The 16,684-nt window shown below is 48.7% G+C and overlaps 6 protein-coding genes across 6 annotated transcripts; 3 read left to right on the top strand and 3 right to left on the bottom strand.

The window, feature by feature from the left end:
• The first annotated feature begins 850 nt into the window (after positions 1–850).
• On the top strand, positions 851–3,570 carry ASPGLDRAFT_41749 (MRX complex nuclease subunit). The gene is made up of 2 exons (XM_022545478.1): positions 851–1,037; positions 1,087–3,570. Exons 1-2 carry the CDS (start codon positions 1,022–1,024, stop codon positions 3,339–3,341), a joined length of 2,271 nt encoding a protein of 756 aa, XP_022404907.1. The 5' UTR covers positions 851–1,021; the 3' UTR covers positions 3,342–3,570.
• Positions 3,571–3,666: 96 nt separating this feature from the next.
• ASPGLDRAFT_21794 (uncharacterized protein) lies at positions 3,667–6,598 on the bottom strand (the record flags this gene model as incomplete). The annotated part of the gene is made up of 2 exons (XM_022543132.1): positions 3,667–6,476; positions 6,547–6,598. The coding sequence occupies 2 exons, from the start codon at positions 6,596–6,598 to the stop codon at positions 3,667–3,669; spliced, it is 2,862 nt and encodes a 953-aa protein (XP_022404906.1).
• A 1,591-nt stretch (positions 6,599–8,189) lies between these two features.
• Positions 8,190–8,986, top strand: ASPGLDRAFT_54323 (uncharacterized protein; the record flags this gene model as incomplete). Its single annotated transcript, XM_022548072.1, has 1 exon — positions 8,190–8,986. The coding sequence occupies one exon, from the start codon at positions 8,190–8,192 to the stop codon at positions 8,946–8,948; it is 759 nt and encodes a 252-aa protein (XP_022404905.1). The 3' UTR covers positions 8,949–8,986.
• Positions 8,987–9,341: 355 nt separating this feature from the next.
• Positions 9,342–10,762, top strand: ASPGLDRAFT_117808 (SDR family oxidoreductase; the record flags this gene model as incomplete). The annotated part of the gene is made up of 4 exons (XM_022539904.1): positions 9,342–9,461; positions 9,513–9,768; positions 9,816–10,593; positions 10,651–10,762. The coding sequence occupies 4 exons, from the start codon at positions 9,342–9,344 to the stop codon at positions 10,760–10,762; spliced, it is 1,266 nt and encodes a 421-aa protein (XP_022404904.1).
• ASPGLDRAFT_140536 (acyl--CoA ligase) lies at positions 10,575–12,796 on the bottom strand. Its single transcript, XM_022541701.1, has 4 exons — positions 12,564–12,796; positions 12,363–12,500; positions 11,884–12,318; positions 10,575–11,837 (listed from the first exon to the last, which is right to left on the bottom strand). Exons 1-4 carry the CDS (start codon positions 12,654–12,656, stop codon positions 10,854–10,856), a joined length of 1,650 nt encoding a protein of 549 aa, XP_022404903.1. The 5' UTR covers positions 12,657–12,796; the 3' UTR covers positions 10,575–10,853.
• Positions 12,797–13,549: 753 nt separating this feature from the next.
• ASPGLDRAFT_54320 (uncharacterized protein) lies at positions 13,550–14,252 on the bottom strand (the record flags this gene model as incomplete). Its single annotated transcript, XM_022548071.1, has 2 exons — positions 13,550–14,075; positions 14,208–14,252. 2 exons carry the CDS (start codon positions 14,250–14,252, stop codon positions 13,641–13,643), a joined length of 480 nt encoding a protein of 159 aa, XP_022404902.1. The 3' UTR covers positions 13,550–13,640.
• Positions 14,253–16,684: the final 2,432 nt, after the last annotated feature.

Below are 16,684 nucleotides of genomic sequence, written 5' to 3'. Positions count from 1 at the left end.
CGAGAACGGGACCTGATGACTTTAGAGCCGCTGTGTCAAAAGCCGAGCCTTGCTGAATATGCAGCACTCTTCTCAATATTCGAAGATGCAAGTACCACGGAAAATGGCAAAAATGATACTGAGCTGTACGGTTAGAAGATGAAGTGAGACGACAGGCTGCGAAAGTCCTATGCATGGAGTCATCGATGGATTAGGTTCTGCCCAAAACATGTACTGTTGCGGATGTTTGGATGGCACATAGTAGGAGCAGAGGATGGTTGTTCCAACTGCCTTCTTCCTAACCTGTAAAGGCTGGATGGCTGCCTACTTCAACAGCCCGGCTCCGCTGTGTACAGGCGTTATGGGACGTGCGCCAAGGGACCAGTGCATTGTGAATGCACCATAGCATTACACCTTCTCTCTCTTGGATCACCGGCAGTGGCTTATATCGGCGTTTCTAAGTTGTCGTGCATCTCATGTGGGTAGTTCCTACGGGAACTTCCCATGGAAGTACCCCGACATCGAGATCAGGGAAGCAGGTATATCAAAGCAAATGGGCACGAATATCGCCAACTCATTACTACTTCATCTATGTTTCATCAATTTCATCTACTATGATAACAGTGTTAGAGAATGGTAAGAACCTACTATGATCAAGAAAAGAGACGTCGTAGCTTTCTATATCATCTTGCTACCATTGAATGCCATATTTTTAAGTATGTTAGTCTAGTTCACCATAAACCTATGTTCTTGCGGTATATAATTGCCTTAGGTTTCGGTACAAGATTCGCGTTCCGCGACACGTGACGCTAGACGCGACCGGAGGCGACATCACCATATCGTCTCTGCGACAACAAGCACCGCTGGTGACTGAGCGGAGGAGGAAGAAAGAGACGCTGTAGAGTGCATTTCTGAATGGAATTTATTGTGTTTATTCCTTTTTAACCGTTTGCCGCCCCAGGCAGCAACTCCCGCTAACTAGTATTTAAGCTCTGACTTCCCCGATTTCCGCAACGCGACAAGACCACTTTAGATCGTCAAAATGCCCGGTGTAAATGGTAAGAACTTCACTGTCATGGAAGTATGTAAGTCTAAGCTGACGAACAGACCCGGAAACCATCCGCATCCTCGTCGCAACCGACAACCATGTCGGCTACAATGAGCGAGATCCCATCCGGGGAGACGACAGCTGGAAGAGTTTCCATGAGGTGATGTGTTTGGCCAAAGAGCAGGATGTCGATATGGTGCTTCTGGCGGGTGACCTGTTTCATGAGAACAAACCGTCTCGGAAGTCCATGTATCAGGTGATGAGGTCGATTCGGATGAACTGCCTGGGAGACAAGCCTTGCGAGCTGGAGATGATCAGTGATGCCAGTGAGAATTTCCAGGGTGCTTTTAACCATCCGAACTATGAGGATGAGGATATCAACGTGGCGATTCCGATCTTCTCCATTCACGGGAACCACGATGATCCCTCGGGAGAGGGCCATCTCGCGGCCTTGGATCTGTTGCAGGTATCGGGTCTGATCAACTACTACGGTCGAACCCCAGAGTCGGACAACATACACATCAAGCCAGTTTTGCTACAGAAAGGACGGACCAAGCTGGCCCTGTACGGCATGAGCAATGTTCGGGATGAACGTCTCTTCCGGACCTTTCGAGACAACAAAGTCAAGTTTTACCAGCCAGGAATGCAGAGAGATGATTGGTTTAATTTAATGTCCGTTCACCAGAACCATCATGCCTACACTGAGACCAATTATCTTCCCGAGAACTTCCTTCCTGAATTCATGGATCTTGTTATCTGGGGACATGAGCACGAGTGCTTGATTGACCCGAGACTGAACCCCGAAATGAACTTCCACGTTATGCAACCCGGATCATCCGTTGCGACATCCCTCTGTCCTGGCGAATCAGTGGCCAAGCATGTGTCGATTCTCAGCGTCACAGGCCGCGAGTTCAAAAGCGAACCAGTCCGCTTGAAGTCTGTTCGCCCATTTGCGATGCGAGAAATCGTTTTGTCAGAGGAGAAGGGGGCGCAGAAATTGGCACGCAAGGAAAAAAACCGTACCGAAGTCACGCGGTTCCTTATGACGCTCGTGGAGGAACTTATCGAAGAAGCCAAGGCAGACTGGGTCGATACACATGGCGAGCCAGCAGAGGACGAAGAGCAAGAGATTCCGTTACCGCTCGTACGGCTACGTGTCGAGGTCTCAACCCCAGAAGGAGGCAGCTATGACTGCGAAAACCCGCAGCGATTCTCAAACCGTTTTGTCGGCAAGGTCGCCAACGTCAACGATGTGGTACAGTTTCACCGCAAGAAGAAGAACACGACTCGTAAGCAGGGAGATGTTGAAGTCGACGAATCGGCCGTTTCTCAACTTGCGACGCTCGACACGGTGAAAGTAGAGCAGCTGGTGCGAGACTTCCTCGCTCAGCAATCACTGAGTATCCTACCACAGAACTCCTTTGGAGACGCTGTCTCGCAGTTCATCGACAAAGATGACAAACACGCAATGGAGATGTTTGTGAACGAATCACTGGACAACCAGATGAAGCATTTGCTATCCCTTGACCGCGAAGAGGAGGAACAGGACGACGAAGAAAAACTCCAGAACTCCCTGCAAACCGCTATGGAAAAGTACCGTGCGCAGATGGAAGATATGTTCTCGCGCGGCATCAAGAAGCGAACCCGGGGCAAGAAGCGTTTCAAGCCCAAGCCTGATGGCTGGGACACTGAATTCGACGGCGTCTGGGAGGATCAGCCGGGTGCATTGATCCACTCTGATAATGAAGGTGGTGATCCGAACGAGGATGTTGCTGCTGAGGATGGTACCACGCCGGCCCCCTCCAGAGGTAGTACGCGTGGTCGCGGCCGCGGACGAGGGGGTAGGGCAGCTGCCAAGACGGCGACCAGTACTCGGAAGACTGCCACGACGAAGAAAGCCGCCCCGGCCGCCCCGGCCGCCAAGGGCCGTCGACGAAAGGCCGTTTCCGACGATGAAGACGAGGAGGAGGAAGATGTTGTCATGCTGGACGACGACGACGACGACGACGACGACCAAGGCTTGTCAGACATCGACGAAGACGACGACTCGCAGGCTTTATTCGTCAAACAACCCGCCGCAAAGAGCAAAACAACGACCCGCAAAGCAGCCGCTCCTGCCACGACGACCAGCCAACGTCGATCCGGACGAAGTGCAGCCTCTCCTGCGGCACCGTCGGCCACTGCCACTTCACGGGGTTCTCGGAGCGCTGCGCGCGGTAAACAGGCGATGCAGTCGACGTTGAATTTCTCAGGGTCACAGGCGAGATCGAGTCGGACGACGAGGGCTACGAGTCTACTTAGTGACGATATTTGACGATGATGACGATGATGATGCTTTTGAGGCGATGCCTAGTTCGAATCGACGGAGGTAGTGTTTGTTCTACCACATTTGCATGTACGGCGTTATTGGAATAGCTAGCTATTATTATGAAAAGGCGTTTACAATTGTGATGATGAAGAATGTTTCCAATCCGCAAGAATATACACCGTCAAACTAGATTCCGAAAGGGAAATAGAAAGAAAGCAAGAAAGGATAAACCCCGAAAATCATATTAAAATAGCTAAATTTAAAAGCGATGAACTAATGAGAATCGAAGGAAAACCCGAAATGTTGCATGTACTAGGTTAGGGCTCGGATTCTAACCAATAGGCCCCAGATGCCTATGGTAGCTGCTGGTCTCGTTGAGGTTCACGTCAGAGGTGCACGCCAACAACTTCTTCAAGGTCTTGAGGCTGGCTGCCGATGTCTGTTGGTCATCGTCGTCTTCTTCTGCAGGATGTACCAGTCCCGAATACAAATCTAAACTCATGCCCACGGCAAGGACCACGACCCGATGCATATCGTTGAAATTATAGACCTCTCCCTTGCTCTTCCTCTGGCTCTTGCCATTGCCATTGCCATTGTCATTGGCTTTGTCTTGGCCTTGGCCTTTGCCTTTGTCCTTGGTGGCTGAACGCAGCATTTGGCTATACTTGTTATTCTCACCCGGATATACGGTAACAGCGCTTTCATGGTTGTGCAGCGAGCGGAGGGACATCATCATTGCCAGATGCCCCATTGCTATCTGAGGCATAAGCTTTGCGGCTGCCCGGAGAGAATCCCGCGCTTCAGTCTTTATTGCGGGTGACATCACGTCGTTTTTCCGATTCTTGACCTGCAACAGGAAATAGCTCATTGTATTTGATGCCGGGAGGTACACTGGGACTATGATATCACATCCCTTGAATCCTGGCGGTGGGAACAGGGCAGCGCCACGGTAAAATGCTCTTCGGAGACTGGTATGCGTAGGAGGGTCTGATAATCGAACAAAGTGAGTAAAGAAGACGCATCCATTTCCCCACAGGATTTGTAGATTGTCATTATCGTTCATGCGGTCAACGACTTCAGCGAGAACAGTGCTGTCTGAGCCAAACAAAGATTCCACAAGCCTGGCGAGTTTCATAGGGCGCGGTCGAGCATATTGCTGACCAAAAAGCTTATCAAACGAGAACAGCAAGAGCAATGTCGCGGCGATTTCACCCAAATCTCCAAGGTGGATAGTGCCCTTGACTACACTGTCATAAAGCGCGCGCAGCACTTCCAATCGTATGGCGGGCTCCCGCCGCATGACGTTAGCTGAAGAGTGAGCCAGAATTGGTTCGGTAGGTTGCGCGGTTTGCATAAAGGTCCGGTCTTCATCCACACCCACTATATACCGGAGATAATGGATTGTAAGCGTGTCTGCAAGTGCCGGCATGCCGACATAAAAATTCACTCGATATGATAGCAGAGCAAGCGCTTCAACGGTACTGATTGCACCACCTGGAGTTCTCATGCGGCCTCCAAACATTTTAGTATCGGCGACACCAAGGACCGACGCTGCACCTCCACCTGGTTGCTGAAGAAGTGCGCCCCAAAGAGGCCTGCCGAGGGAAAGCAGATAGACCAGATCCCCGGGCAGTTCGGCAGATTCTGGAGTCATTGCTGCTGCCCTCAGCTGCGACCAGCCGTCCTCTTCGCTGATACCGAAAACGTCGAAGGAATCCAGCTCGAATATGGGTTTCAGCAGCTTCAATTTTCCGGGCGGGTTCCATTTTAAGCTTGCATCATAACCATGAGAGGGGGTAAAGTCGGCCATTCTTGCAGTGGTATCAAGGAAAAGGCCAAAGAATTGCTTTCTGTCCTCATGTTTGCTGATCTTTGTCATGTGCCGCATTGCTCTCCGAAGAGCCAGGAATTTCATTTCGCGTGCTTCTTGCGAGAGCTTTGTGTCTCTGGAAAATAGTCCTCGTGCTTCGTCGAAGCACATAAGGGTGTCTGGTTTATCAGATTTTCGTGCAAGGCCGCTCTTGTCTGTCAGATAGAGCTGGAGTTTGATAGGGTCATTTGCGAAATCGTGATAGATTTCTTCGAAGATCTTCCTCGCTTCTCTCCGATAATCAGGGAGATAATGGTTGACATGTTCTTGATAGAACCCGTCGTCGCCATAATCGATGTTTTCTTCTGACCTGACTCGTGGGTGCCCGTGCATGCCGATATAGAATGCTTTTGCTCTTTCGTAGAGAAAGTGGACGACATCGCAAATCTTTTCCTGGAAACGTTCAAATTTTTTCTTCACGAGGATATCGAAAAGACCGAGAGGGGAAATCCCGAGGTCTCTGCAAAGCTGTACGTTGCAGAGGCTCGCTGCTAAAAAAGATTCGAAAAAAATAGTTGTTTCTCCGCGCTCCGTGAACTCGTCAATTTCATCGGCTACGACAGACCGTCTGGGATAGCTATGTGACCTATCTTTTGCCAAGCAGGTGTAGACCACATAGGTCCCGGAACGTGCTATCTGCTGAATGGTAAAACTCTTACCGATCCCACTGGGACCGACAATTGCAGCATACGGGGAGAAAAAGTATTGGGAATCGTACTCCTTATATCGTTTAAAGATGGCATCGAGGACAGGGGTCGCAACATCTCGTCCTGGGAGCGATTCGCGGTGGAAGGCGTTCTCAGCCTTTCGTGCAGCAGGGTCGATGGCCGGGGTGATTGGGGCAGCTGGGCTGAGCTGTAACATCTTGCGAAAATAAGACGAGGTATCGTTAACGAGCATTAGATCCGGGGCATGTATTCTCAACAGCATGACATAGATTGAAACCATCCAGTCTTTTTCTTCCTCAGTCGCACGAGTAGCATCAACCCAGCGGATCCTTTGACGCTGTTTATCATCGAAGTGCTTCTTGACACTGGCAATGCAACTGCTGGCCCTGTCCCAAATGTAGACGAGAACGTTCGTAGATTGTTTCCTCCAGAGGATGTCGAGAAGCCCGGCCTGAGTGTCGTCAATTTCGGCCAGCTCAGCGAACTCCGTGAGGGTGGTGCAAGAACGCCAGTTCGACTTGACATTCAGCAGGATTCGCGCGAGATTCTGCTCGAACGCGTCGTGAATGGCTTTCTTCGTATATTCACCGTCCGGGGGGGTACCTGTTATCGCTAGTTAAACAAGAGTTCGTTCCAAGGACGTTGGACCACACATTGTGCGTTGCAAACTTACCGGGGGGTCTCTTGATCGCTTGAGGCAGCGGGGTCTGGAATTCCAGGTCCATTTTGTAGAGAGCAGAAAAACAAGTTGGTGAATTTTGCAAATGTGAGGCAGTAAAGATTCGATAGGGACGGTGTTGTTCCAAGACAGAATTCCTCTAGGAAACGAGGGGGCTTATATGGACCTCGAGCGAGCAAAAGCATTAAGATTTGAATTTCCTGTCTGCCTACCTAAGGCTGCAGTGGACGGGTGCAATTGTATCCCCGAAGGGTTAGAGCATTGTGCTGTAAATCCTCACTATAACGAGCCCTGTTTCAGTGAGATCCCCGCTGTAAAGAGAGGAACATGTTTCCTGAATTAATTTCCCATACAAATAATGAGAAGCCCCACTACTATTAGTCTCATTAGTTTGAAGAGACAAAATTAATACAAAGTGTATAATGTGTGTATATACTGGTCATAGTGAAAGGATGATGTCTGTAGTCCCTTGATCCTAACATCTTTCATTATATCTGTATGTGCATACTATTGACAAGAACAGCAGACAGAGGATAGTCCTGCATTTTCATGTGAGATTGAGAGGCATAAGCGTGTTATATGGTACTGAAGGTTGGACTTACAGAGCCAGTGTGATATCAGAATGTAAATATATACATATTTAGCGAAGATTTACACTATTACTCGCATTTATGCATTTCAAGAATTGACGTAGCAGAGAAAAGTAATATACCGGAGATATTAAATACAAGTCATATTGCTTTTTTACATATATGAAATAAAGATAGACCTGTGTACAGTAGTATGCTGTCCATATTCGCAACTTTATGTATCAGAATCCAACGGCATCGAGGCTTGGAGGCTATATACAGTGGCCAACAGAGTCTAAATAAATCACCCAGGCGAAGGAAGAGTAGGGCAGGCTCCATCTCTTATTTTCTTTTCGCCTCGACTCGAAACCTACTATTATCTGTAAAACAACACATTATTGCATGTTCATGCCATGTTCCTTGCAGCAAGGCGGTTTTCATCTGCCTGCAGAATATTCTATACTGCCTTTGTCCTTTGTGAGATAAACATGGCACAAATCGTCTTCTTCTCCTGCTCAATATTGCCTATCAGATTGATTCTGGCTGGAAGCTGAATTGAAGGACAGCCTTTCAATTCCTGTTTGTAGTAACAGTTTATGCTCATCCGATTGCCAAAACAGACAAGCGACTATCAATCCGTCGAATCCGTCGAATACCCTTAATTGACCGTCCTCTTCCTGTCACCATGAATCTCTGACCTCCCAATTGACATTATACTCATCATCCCCGACTTCTCGGAATATTCTTGGGAACTCAATGCATTCGCACAGACGAGTCGCTTCTTCTACCCGTTGCTGAGTGACCATATCTACGAGCACAATGTCCGTTACTTCAACGGCTCGATACTGACATGGGCATCCAAGCATGGATCTGAGCTTGTTGCACGCAAAGCGATAGACGCAGGCGCTGATACGATGACATGTCATGATGGAAAACAGACGGCAATGGTACTTGCCGCAAAACATGGTTACGCTGCAATCTTTCGCCTATTTTTGGAAACCGGAAAAATCCCTACACACGTATTGACGGAGTGGTATTCTATTAGAGCCAAACTATAGCCCATTGATAATGGCGGCAAGGGGTGGCCATGAGTCCGTCATCCGGCTACTTTTCGAGCATGGGGCATGCGCAAGCTTTGGTAGGGGAATGATGAATGACACTCCGCTGATTTCGGCGGCTAGGGAGCATCACCGTGGTGCAGTGGAGGCCCTGGGGAACGCAATACGAGAAGATCCACCCATAGATAATACTTCTTTATGGTGGAAATTCCATGACGCGTCGGCTGATGCGGCAAGATGGGGTGATTTGAAGGTTCTGCAATTCCTACTCGGCCTTCGGACAAGTTTGGGCTTGTCGCCTTTTGCCTGGCATCCTCGTGTGGGGACGGATTTGCATACCCGTGTGTCAGAGGCTGCCAAAGGAGGTCACATTGAGTGTGTTCGATGGTTGCTCGCACGTGGAACGGGTCCGGATGAAAGCGCAGAAGATACGCACACCCTGGAAAGATATCCGATTTATTTGATTATTGCAAAAGGGAACCTGGAGATTGCAAGTCTCACGCTAGAACATATGGATTTCGGCTTACTTGAAAGACTATACGTACAGTTCCCATGTGAGCAGGACAACCTGCTGTACATCGCTCTTGCCGTTGGCTCTGAAAACCATGTCGAGGTGGCCCTTGAGAGAGACTGGCCCAGAGAGACAAAAAACCACAGTATCGCGACTGACATGATAACGCGTGGATTCTATAAAGGCGATGTCAACATCATGAAAGCACTATTTCTATGGTGCAACGACTTGGATTTGAACAATGGGCAGCAAGGGTGACGCGGTTCCGTGTGAAAATCGAGGATAGACTCAGAGAGCTGAATCATGCTTCTGTTGGGAATTGATGGCCTGATGCGCAACGGTACTTGCTAGCCTTTCTGGTGTTGTATATTCGTACCACATACAGCGGGAAGTCACTGCACATCGGGAGGCATATAATCTTCGAGCACCCTTCAACTGTATCACCAAGTGAATGTATATTGTGATGTTTACCAAACACTCCGGTGGCCTAAATAATACAGGGGTATGTACATCGGAAAGACTATGGGGATTTCCTCTTTCGGCAATCCGCGGCAACTTCACCCCACGTATGACATCAATAATTACACCGGCTCTCAAAATTAACAAGCTCCAATGCCCATTTTCATATCCAAGACTCTGCAAGTAGACAAGATGGCAGTCCAAACTATCTGCTCAAAAGACATCTACCACGGCCTACCTGTCTTTCCGGACGATGTGGAAGGACTTACGGCCATTGTCACCGGTGCCAATGGCATTTCCGGCACGTATATGGTAGGTCACACTCCCAACTCAATCTTTACAGTAAATCTCACAGACAGACAGCTCCGCGTGCTATGTGAATCGCCCAAACGATGGAAGAAAATCTACGCCGTCTGTCGTAGACCACCGCATGGAGAATGGCCAAGTCAAGTCGAACATGTCTCAATGGATCTACTCCAGTCGCCTGAGAAGATTGCAGAGCAGATGCACGAGCGAGGAATGAAGGCCGACCACGCGTTTTTCTTTGCTTATATCCAGCCGAAGCCGAAAGAAGGCGGGAGTATTTGGAGTGCTGTTGATGAACTTGTGAAGGTTAACAGTATGTATTCTGCCCAGATTTGATACAATCTTCGCTAACAGATAAAGCCGCCTTATTGAGAAACTTCTTGGAAGGACTGGCAATCTCCAAGTCCGTCCCTCGGAGGGTCTTACTCCAACTAGGAGCAAAGTATTACGGCGTGCATCTAGGCCCCTCCGCAGTACCACAAGAAGAATCCGATGAGCGCGTGCATCTGGAGCCAAACTTCTATTACCCCCAAGAGGACATTCTGCGCGACTTTGCCCAGAAGCACGGTATCGGATGGAACATCACCCGTCCTTCGTGGGTCCCTGGCGCTGTCCCCGACGCAGCGATGAACCTGTGTCTCCCGCTTGCCATCTACGCCACTGTACAAAAATATCTTGGGGAGCCATTGGAGTTCCACTCGGATCTGAACGCCTGGGAAGCAAACCAGACGCTATCCACGGCACACCTGAACTGCTATCTCGCAGAATGGGCTGTCCTGGAACGCCATGCCAGAAACGAGAGTTTCAACGCGTCTGACGACTGCCCCTTTACCTGGGGCAAGTTCTGGCCGCGACTAGCGGAACGATTCCAAGTGCCGTGGGCTGGACCATCTACCGATCCGTTTGTATTCAGCGAACAGGAAACACCGTACAACCCCCCACCTCGCGGTTTCGGACCTCCGGCTAAGCTGCGATATCGATTTACCTTGACGGAATGGGCCAAGAAGCCTGAGGTCCAGCAGGCGTGGAAAGGACTTGCGGAGAAGTATCAGCTGCGGGATAAGTCATTGGGAGATGTTGATATGATTTTCGGGTTCGCTGATGCTGCGTTGGGAATGTCATATCCTATTCTTTTCAGGTGAGTGGATGCCATCGACGCCACCATTTCAGTTGAACATGACTCTGACTGTAGTAGTACCGCCAAAGCGAAGAAACTTGGGTTCTTTGGATTCGTCGACAGTACGGAGTCTGTTTTCAAGGTGTTTCAGGAGTTTGTGGATTTGAAGATGGTTCCTCCTCTTCCTTGATCTGCGTTAATACATAGTCTTGTTTGAGATGTTAAGTGTCTGTAGATACTATATCTTTTATTGTATTGATGTACACATTTGCAGAATCGTCTTACAGCCTCGGCTTAATCATGCCAACCTCAATCTCCCTCTTGCTGATCTCCTTCAACACTTTCTTCAGAATCTTCCCACTAGCATTCTTTGGCACCCCTTCCACAAAGACAACGCCACCCGTCAGTGACTTGTACTTCGCCAACCGCTCCTTCATATACTTCTGTACATCCTCCACCGTCAACTTCTGCCCTTCCTCCGTAGGCCTCTTGACGATATACGCCCGGGGCCATTCACTATCCGATTCTGGGAAGCTAATTCCAATAACAGCCGCGTCGACAATCTGCGGATGCAACAGTAGTACAGCTTCAAGTTCCGCGGGGGCAACCTGAAACCCGCGGACTTTGATGAGTTCCTTCCTTCGGTCCACGATGTACCATTTACCAGTCGCTTCGTCGCAGTAAGCAATGTCGCCGGTTTTGAACCAGCCGTCCGCATCGAAGGAGGAGGCGTTGGCTTCGGGATTCTTAAAGTAACCGGGCGTGACGGTTGGGCCGCGGACACAGATTTCCCCGCGGGTGTTGTACGCAGAGATATTATTCCCATCAATATCGATAAGTTTCGCCTCAAGATTAGGAATCAGCCGTCCCACAGAGCCAGTATCGTCGTGCTCCGGAAACCGGAAAGACATAGCCACGCAGCTCGTCTCAGTCATACCCCATACCTGCGTGAATGGCGCCTCTTTATTCATGAGCTCGTGGAATTTGCCCTGAACATCGCGGCCCAGCGGCGCAGCACCGCATCCCGCCATCTTGAGCTTCTTCAAGAACGGCCGCGCCCTGGCATGCGGGCTCATGAGGATTCCGACCGCGATTGGAGGCACCATGAACATGTCAGTGACGTTGTATCTCTCAACGGCTTCGAGATACTCATTGAGATCGAAGCGGCGCATGATGTAGACGATATAGCCGGATTTCAGGGTCGAGAAGTGAGTTGACGGAGCTGCTGCTGCGTGGAAAACTGGCGTAGCTATTATTCTGCATACCTATCTGGGTTAGACCTGCATGATCTGACGGTGGATGAATACTCACTCGATACGGTCGGGGATGCACTTCGAAGACCAATTCGTGTTGCGCTGCCATGTTATAGTGCGTGATGGTGACAGCCTTGGGCAGACCGGTTGTACCGCTGCTAAACAGTCTTGCTGCCGTAGTCTCTTTTGTAGTTTTCAGATCGTCGAACCGCACCCAGTCCTTCTCGCCGGCCTTGAGAAGGTTATCCCACGATCGGAATCCGGACGGGACATCTTGTCCGAGAGCGTTGAAAATGAGAATATTGCTCTCTGAAATACCAACTCCCTGTGCAGCAGACTTGAGTGAGCCCAGAATCTCCGGCTCCGAAACCAAAAATTTGGCCTCTGATGCTTTAAAGTGGTGCTCCAACTCCATTGGCGTGTACGATGGATTCGTACCGGTGAAAATCCCACCAGCGCCCACAATCGCCAGGACCAGAATACTGTAATAAATCTGCCTCTTAGCTTCGTCCGGCACAGAAAGAACGGTGGTCCTACATCATTGAACGCATGAATCGCGACACAATCACCCTTTTGCACACCCCATGCTTGCAGTCCCGCGACCAACTGGCGGATCAGCCTCCGGGCCTGATTGCATGAAACTGACCGCGAGGGATTTGCAGGGTCTCTATAAATCTGCTCGAGTCAGTCTCGTCGCGTGGACATTGACAATTGGGGGGGAAGGGGGGAGACGCGTACTGGCTCATCTTGGTCGTATTTGGGATTGTCGAAAATGTACGACAGAAGGTCCTTGGTGGGAATGTGCAATTTCTCGGCCGGTTCGAAGATCATTTTGACATTCAATATGCAAATTGAAGAACAAACTGGTCGAAAAAGAGAACAACGTGTTTATATGTACATATTTTTTAGATGATCGGCTACCCGAGCATTCCCCGCATCTTTAAAGAAACGCCGAGAGCCGATGCCGAGCAGCATAACTACGGCGATAGAGGTCTTATGGCCAAAAGTTGTACAGATACAGTGCCCGGTCAAAAGTATTCGACCCCCCCCCCTTTGACCGCTTTTTACCCACCGCCTTCCCAATAAAATTAACATTTCCGTCAACACATCGCGTAGATAATATTGATAGAGCATACACCATCAATAGAGCATGCTCCTGATACAGGGGAAACACTAGAAAAGTTGATTGAGGCAGCCAAGGAAGCATGGCATGCAATTGATCAGCAAGTATTAGTGAAGTTATCTACAACAATGCATCATCGTGTTAAAGCAGTGATCGAGGCAAAGGGCTGGTATACGAAATACTAAATTTTGGAAGTTTTGGCTGGCAGAATAATTGAATTCAACTGGTTGAGTAAAAGCGGTCATTCATGGCAGTAAATAGGGGGTCGAATACTTTTGGCCTCCCACTGTAGTTAGTTAACTAATCAGTGTAAATGACCTAACTTACTACCACAGCCACATTATTATTTCAACACACTACAAAAATAAAGGACTCTTCAGCGCAATGCGTTGTTGAATTCTTTAAGCATGATAATAGGCTATCTAGGCCAGATAAAATAATACAAAAAATATCAAATAAAAATTTAGCTTCAGGATTTTTTTTTTTTTTTGGCATTAATTTTAGTACCTAAAGATCTCTAATTGAGAGGTAAAAATGAGGTTAAAGGGGGAGAGACTTGAATATCTTTCAACTAATGGTGGGCGCGGGCGCATACTTGTACAGAACACGACCTTTGGCCATAGGACCCCTATCGTCCGCTGTACTAGTAACTAACCGAATAACTAAATAATGAATGCATAAAGATGGATCAACTACACAGCCATAGCATAAACCCCATCAGGACCATACCCCTCCGGCCGCGTATACCACTGCATGGCACGGAAATCCCCGTCATCAAGGCTAACAAACAACTGAACCGCATCCGTGAATCTCACCCGCCATTTCCACCAGATCTCATCCTGATAAACATCCGCTTCCCCCGGGACATGATACTCCACCTCTGTATCTTCAAGCTCCGTAGCCCAGAGCGATTTCTCCTCGCATAGTTGCAAAATCACAGTCGAGTCCCGAGCAGAGCGCTCGTCGAGTATGGCCACCCACCCGGGAGAAAGTTGGCCCTCGTCGCCTGTGTTTTTGAGCTCCTCGATCCGATTGCGAGTGTAGAGGCGGAGATCAGTGTCACTGGCGTCTTCGAAGCCAGTGGTAAAGTCTTCAACTGGGGGTTGGGTGCCCCATTCATCGACCTTCTCTTATTCTGGGGTGCGGATTAGAGAGAACATGTTCGGGGCTTCGAAAGCCTCGGTGACGGCTGTCATAAATTGATTGATGATCTGGACATTTAGTTATTTGTTTTTACTTGATGTTGTGGTCGCTCATACCCTGGCTGGCACGTCGGCGGTGCAAAACAGGAAGACCGTAGTCATGGTGTTGATACTTGCTTCGTATAATTACGGAGAATCGAGTCTACATACTGAGGAAACCGCATGCAGGTGACACGTATCCAACCCAGCTGATCATTGATTCTGCATTCCCTATCCACCGATAGTAGACTTTTTCGGATCGACTAGTGCCCTTCTTGTCTGTGCTCTTTGTGCAGTTACTCCGCAATAGACTAACTATATGGGATGCGAGAACCATCACATACACCGTCTTCATCTCGGCCCAGCACTCGACTGTGATCTTCAATTAATACCCCAAATAGATCAGCATGGAGTAGTATCTGGCATGTACATTGGAAGAGCTCTGATGTTCTTTCCTGTTGCCTCCAGTTTTGTTATCAGGCAATCACGAACTTCTTGGAACTGTTAAGATACCACCCGCTCAGATGCCACAGAAAAAACTGTTAGGTAAGTCTGCTTGATATCCTTCCCTGGGGGGGCATCTAACCAGCACAGACAACGACTCATACAGCGAAGGCACACGATCAAAAAAAGAACCTCTTCGACACTTACGAGCAAAGTCACGACATGGACACCCGCACGGTCGATCAGATCTGGGAAGACATCCGAACCAAATGGCACATCTGCGAGACTGTCGAGCAGTTTTCTAAGCTAGCCAATTTGGATCCAGTTATAGCCAGACAGATGCCTTACGTCAGACTACAGCTTTCTTGATGAAGGCGTTCATGAGTACATCTGTGAGTTGGCCATGACATTCTACATCGTTGTCAAAGGCTTTATCGAGGAAAAACAGTATAAAGACATCCAATGGATAGAGCCACCCGAGACAGAGGGAAAGCAGAACCAGATCGTCTCCCTCTACTACGTTGATCAATTACGAGTTGAAACGCGAGATGAAGTTGAGAAATACTACGACTTTTTGAAGTAGATTATCTCTACACCACCAATTCCCCCCAAATATTTCGAACCCCCTGGCAAGAGATGCCTATGCGCAATTTCCACAGGGGTACAAGGGAAGATAGGGATGTAGCTCGCCCTCTGCTACGTGCCATTTGGAAACGCTACGAGGAGCACAATCCTGACCACCATGTAGCCCCGTGCACCTCCATTGTTGGGCCCAGTGGAATCTGAAAAAGTTTTTCCATGCAGCCGATTGCCCAGGAAAAGACGTACACCGTGTATACCAGCTTTGCGGGGCATGGATCTGCTACCTATCCCACACGATCTATCATTTGTGATATGCTTGATGAATATACTGGCCCGATGGATATTGGTATCTTCTTTCGAGCATTTCTAGCAGCAAGCCTGACCAATGTGGAAATATGCAGGGAAATAGGAATACCGCCCCTGGGATTGGAACCGGAATGTGGCTACAGAAAATTGATGAACAAGGAATGGCCAGAATTTACTGCATTGGTCAACACAATGTGAAGACCTATGCGCATTGACTTATTCCATTGAAACACAAGATAACAACACATACGGACATGGCCTTTGGCAATACCACCCGTTTATTGGTCGCCAAGATGGCATCCTCAATCCACGAACTTGGTACAGACATCTTACGCAGACAAACTAATCGTTATATTGTGTTCACCGGTATGGATCACAATTAGGCGTTGGTCACATCTATCTTATACCGTTGGTACGTCTTTCGAGGACCCCGGTCCAATCCGTATCATAAACAGTTTTTAAAAACGGTTATGCTCTTTGTCCGGATGAGACATCCAAAGCGGGCACTCCTCACTGTCGCCTACCATGGTTAAGAGGGTAGTGTTTTCCACGCCGCTGAAGCATGGTTGAACCAGCAGTCCACAGATTTGACGTCACAGGCTGAGTTTCAAGACTCCTCCACCTTGATGAACAATGCAGACGGGTACTGACAGCGCTGACATATACTTCCAAGGGGATAAGCCGGTTTTCACAAGCAAGACAGAACGAGGGGTACTGAGCAGGGTATGTTGAGCTCTATGGCTGTCGTTCAACTGTTGCAAAACACCCCGGCCGAATGCATTGAGTTCCCAAAAATATTCTAAGAAGTCGGCGATTATGAGTATAATTTGAGCTGGGAGACCAGAGAGAATCATAATGGCAGGGGTACAGTCGATCAGGGATATTCGACAGATTCGGATTGGTAGTCGTTTTCTTGTTTTAATAATTGGGGAGAATATATATCCTTAGCGGCTGTCTTCTGAACTTTGCCTCTTCTTCCCATTCAATACAACTGTTACTACAGTAGGAATTGAAAAGGCTGCCCTGTATTTCGATTTCCAACCAAGATCACGTCTGATGGGCGATATCTAGTAGGAGAAGAAGGCAATATGCATGTGCCATGTCGCCTTTCGTTACTCCATCCGGTAATAGCTAGTCACGATTGCAAGGAGCTCGCCGGGAACAGCTGCTTCAAGGGGCATATGTGGCTTAGTAGACAGTAGTAGGCTCGGAGTGGATATGAA

The sequence above is a fragment of the Aspergillus glaucus genome, assembly GCF_001890805.1.
Source record: "Aspergillus glaucus CBS 516.65 unplaced genomic scaffold ASPGLscaffold_2, whole genome shotgun sequence".
Lineage (NCBI taxonomy): Eukaryota > Fungi > Ascomycota > Eurotiomycetes > Eurotiales > Aspergillaceae > Aspergillus > Aspergillus glaucus.
Note: the sequence above shows the minus strand (reverse complement) of the source record. Positions and strands in the feature narration are given on the sequence as shown.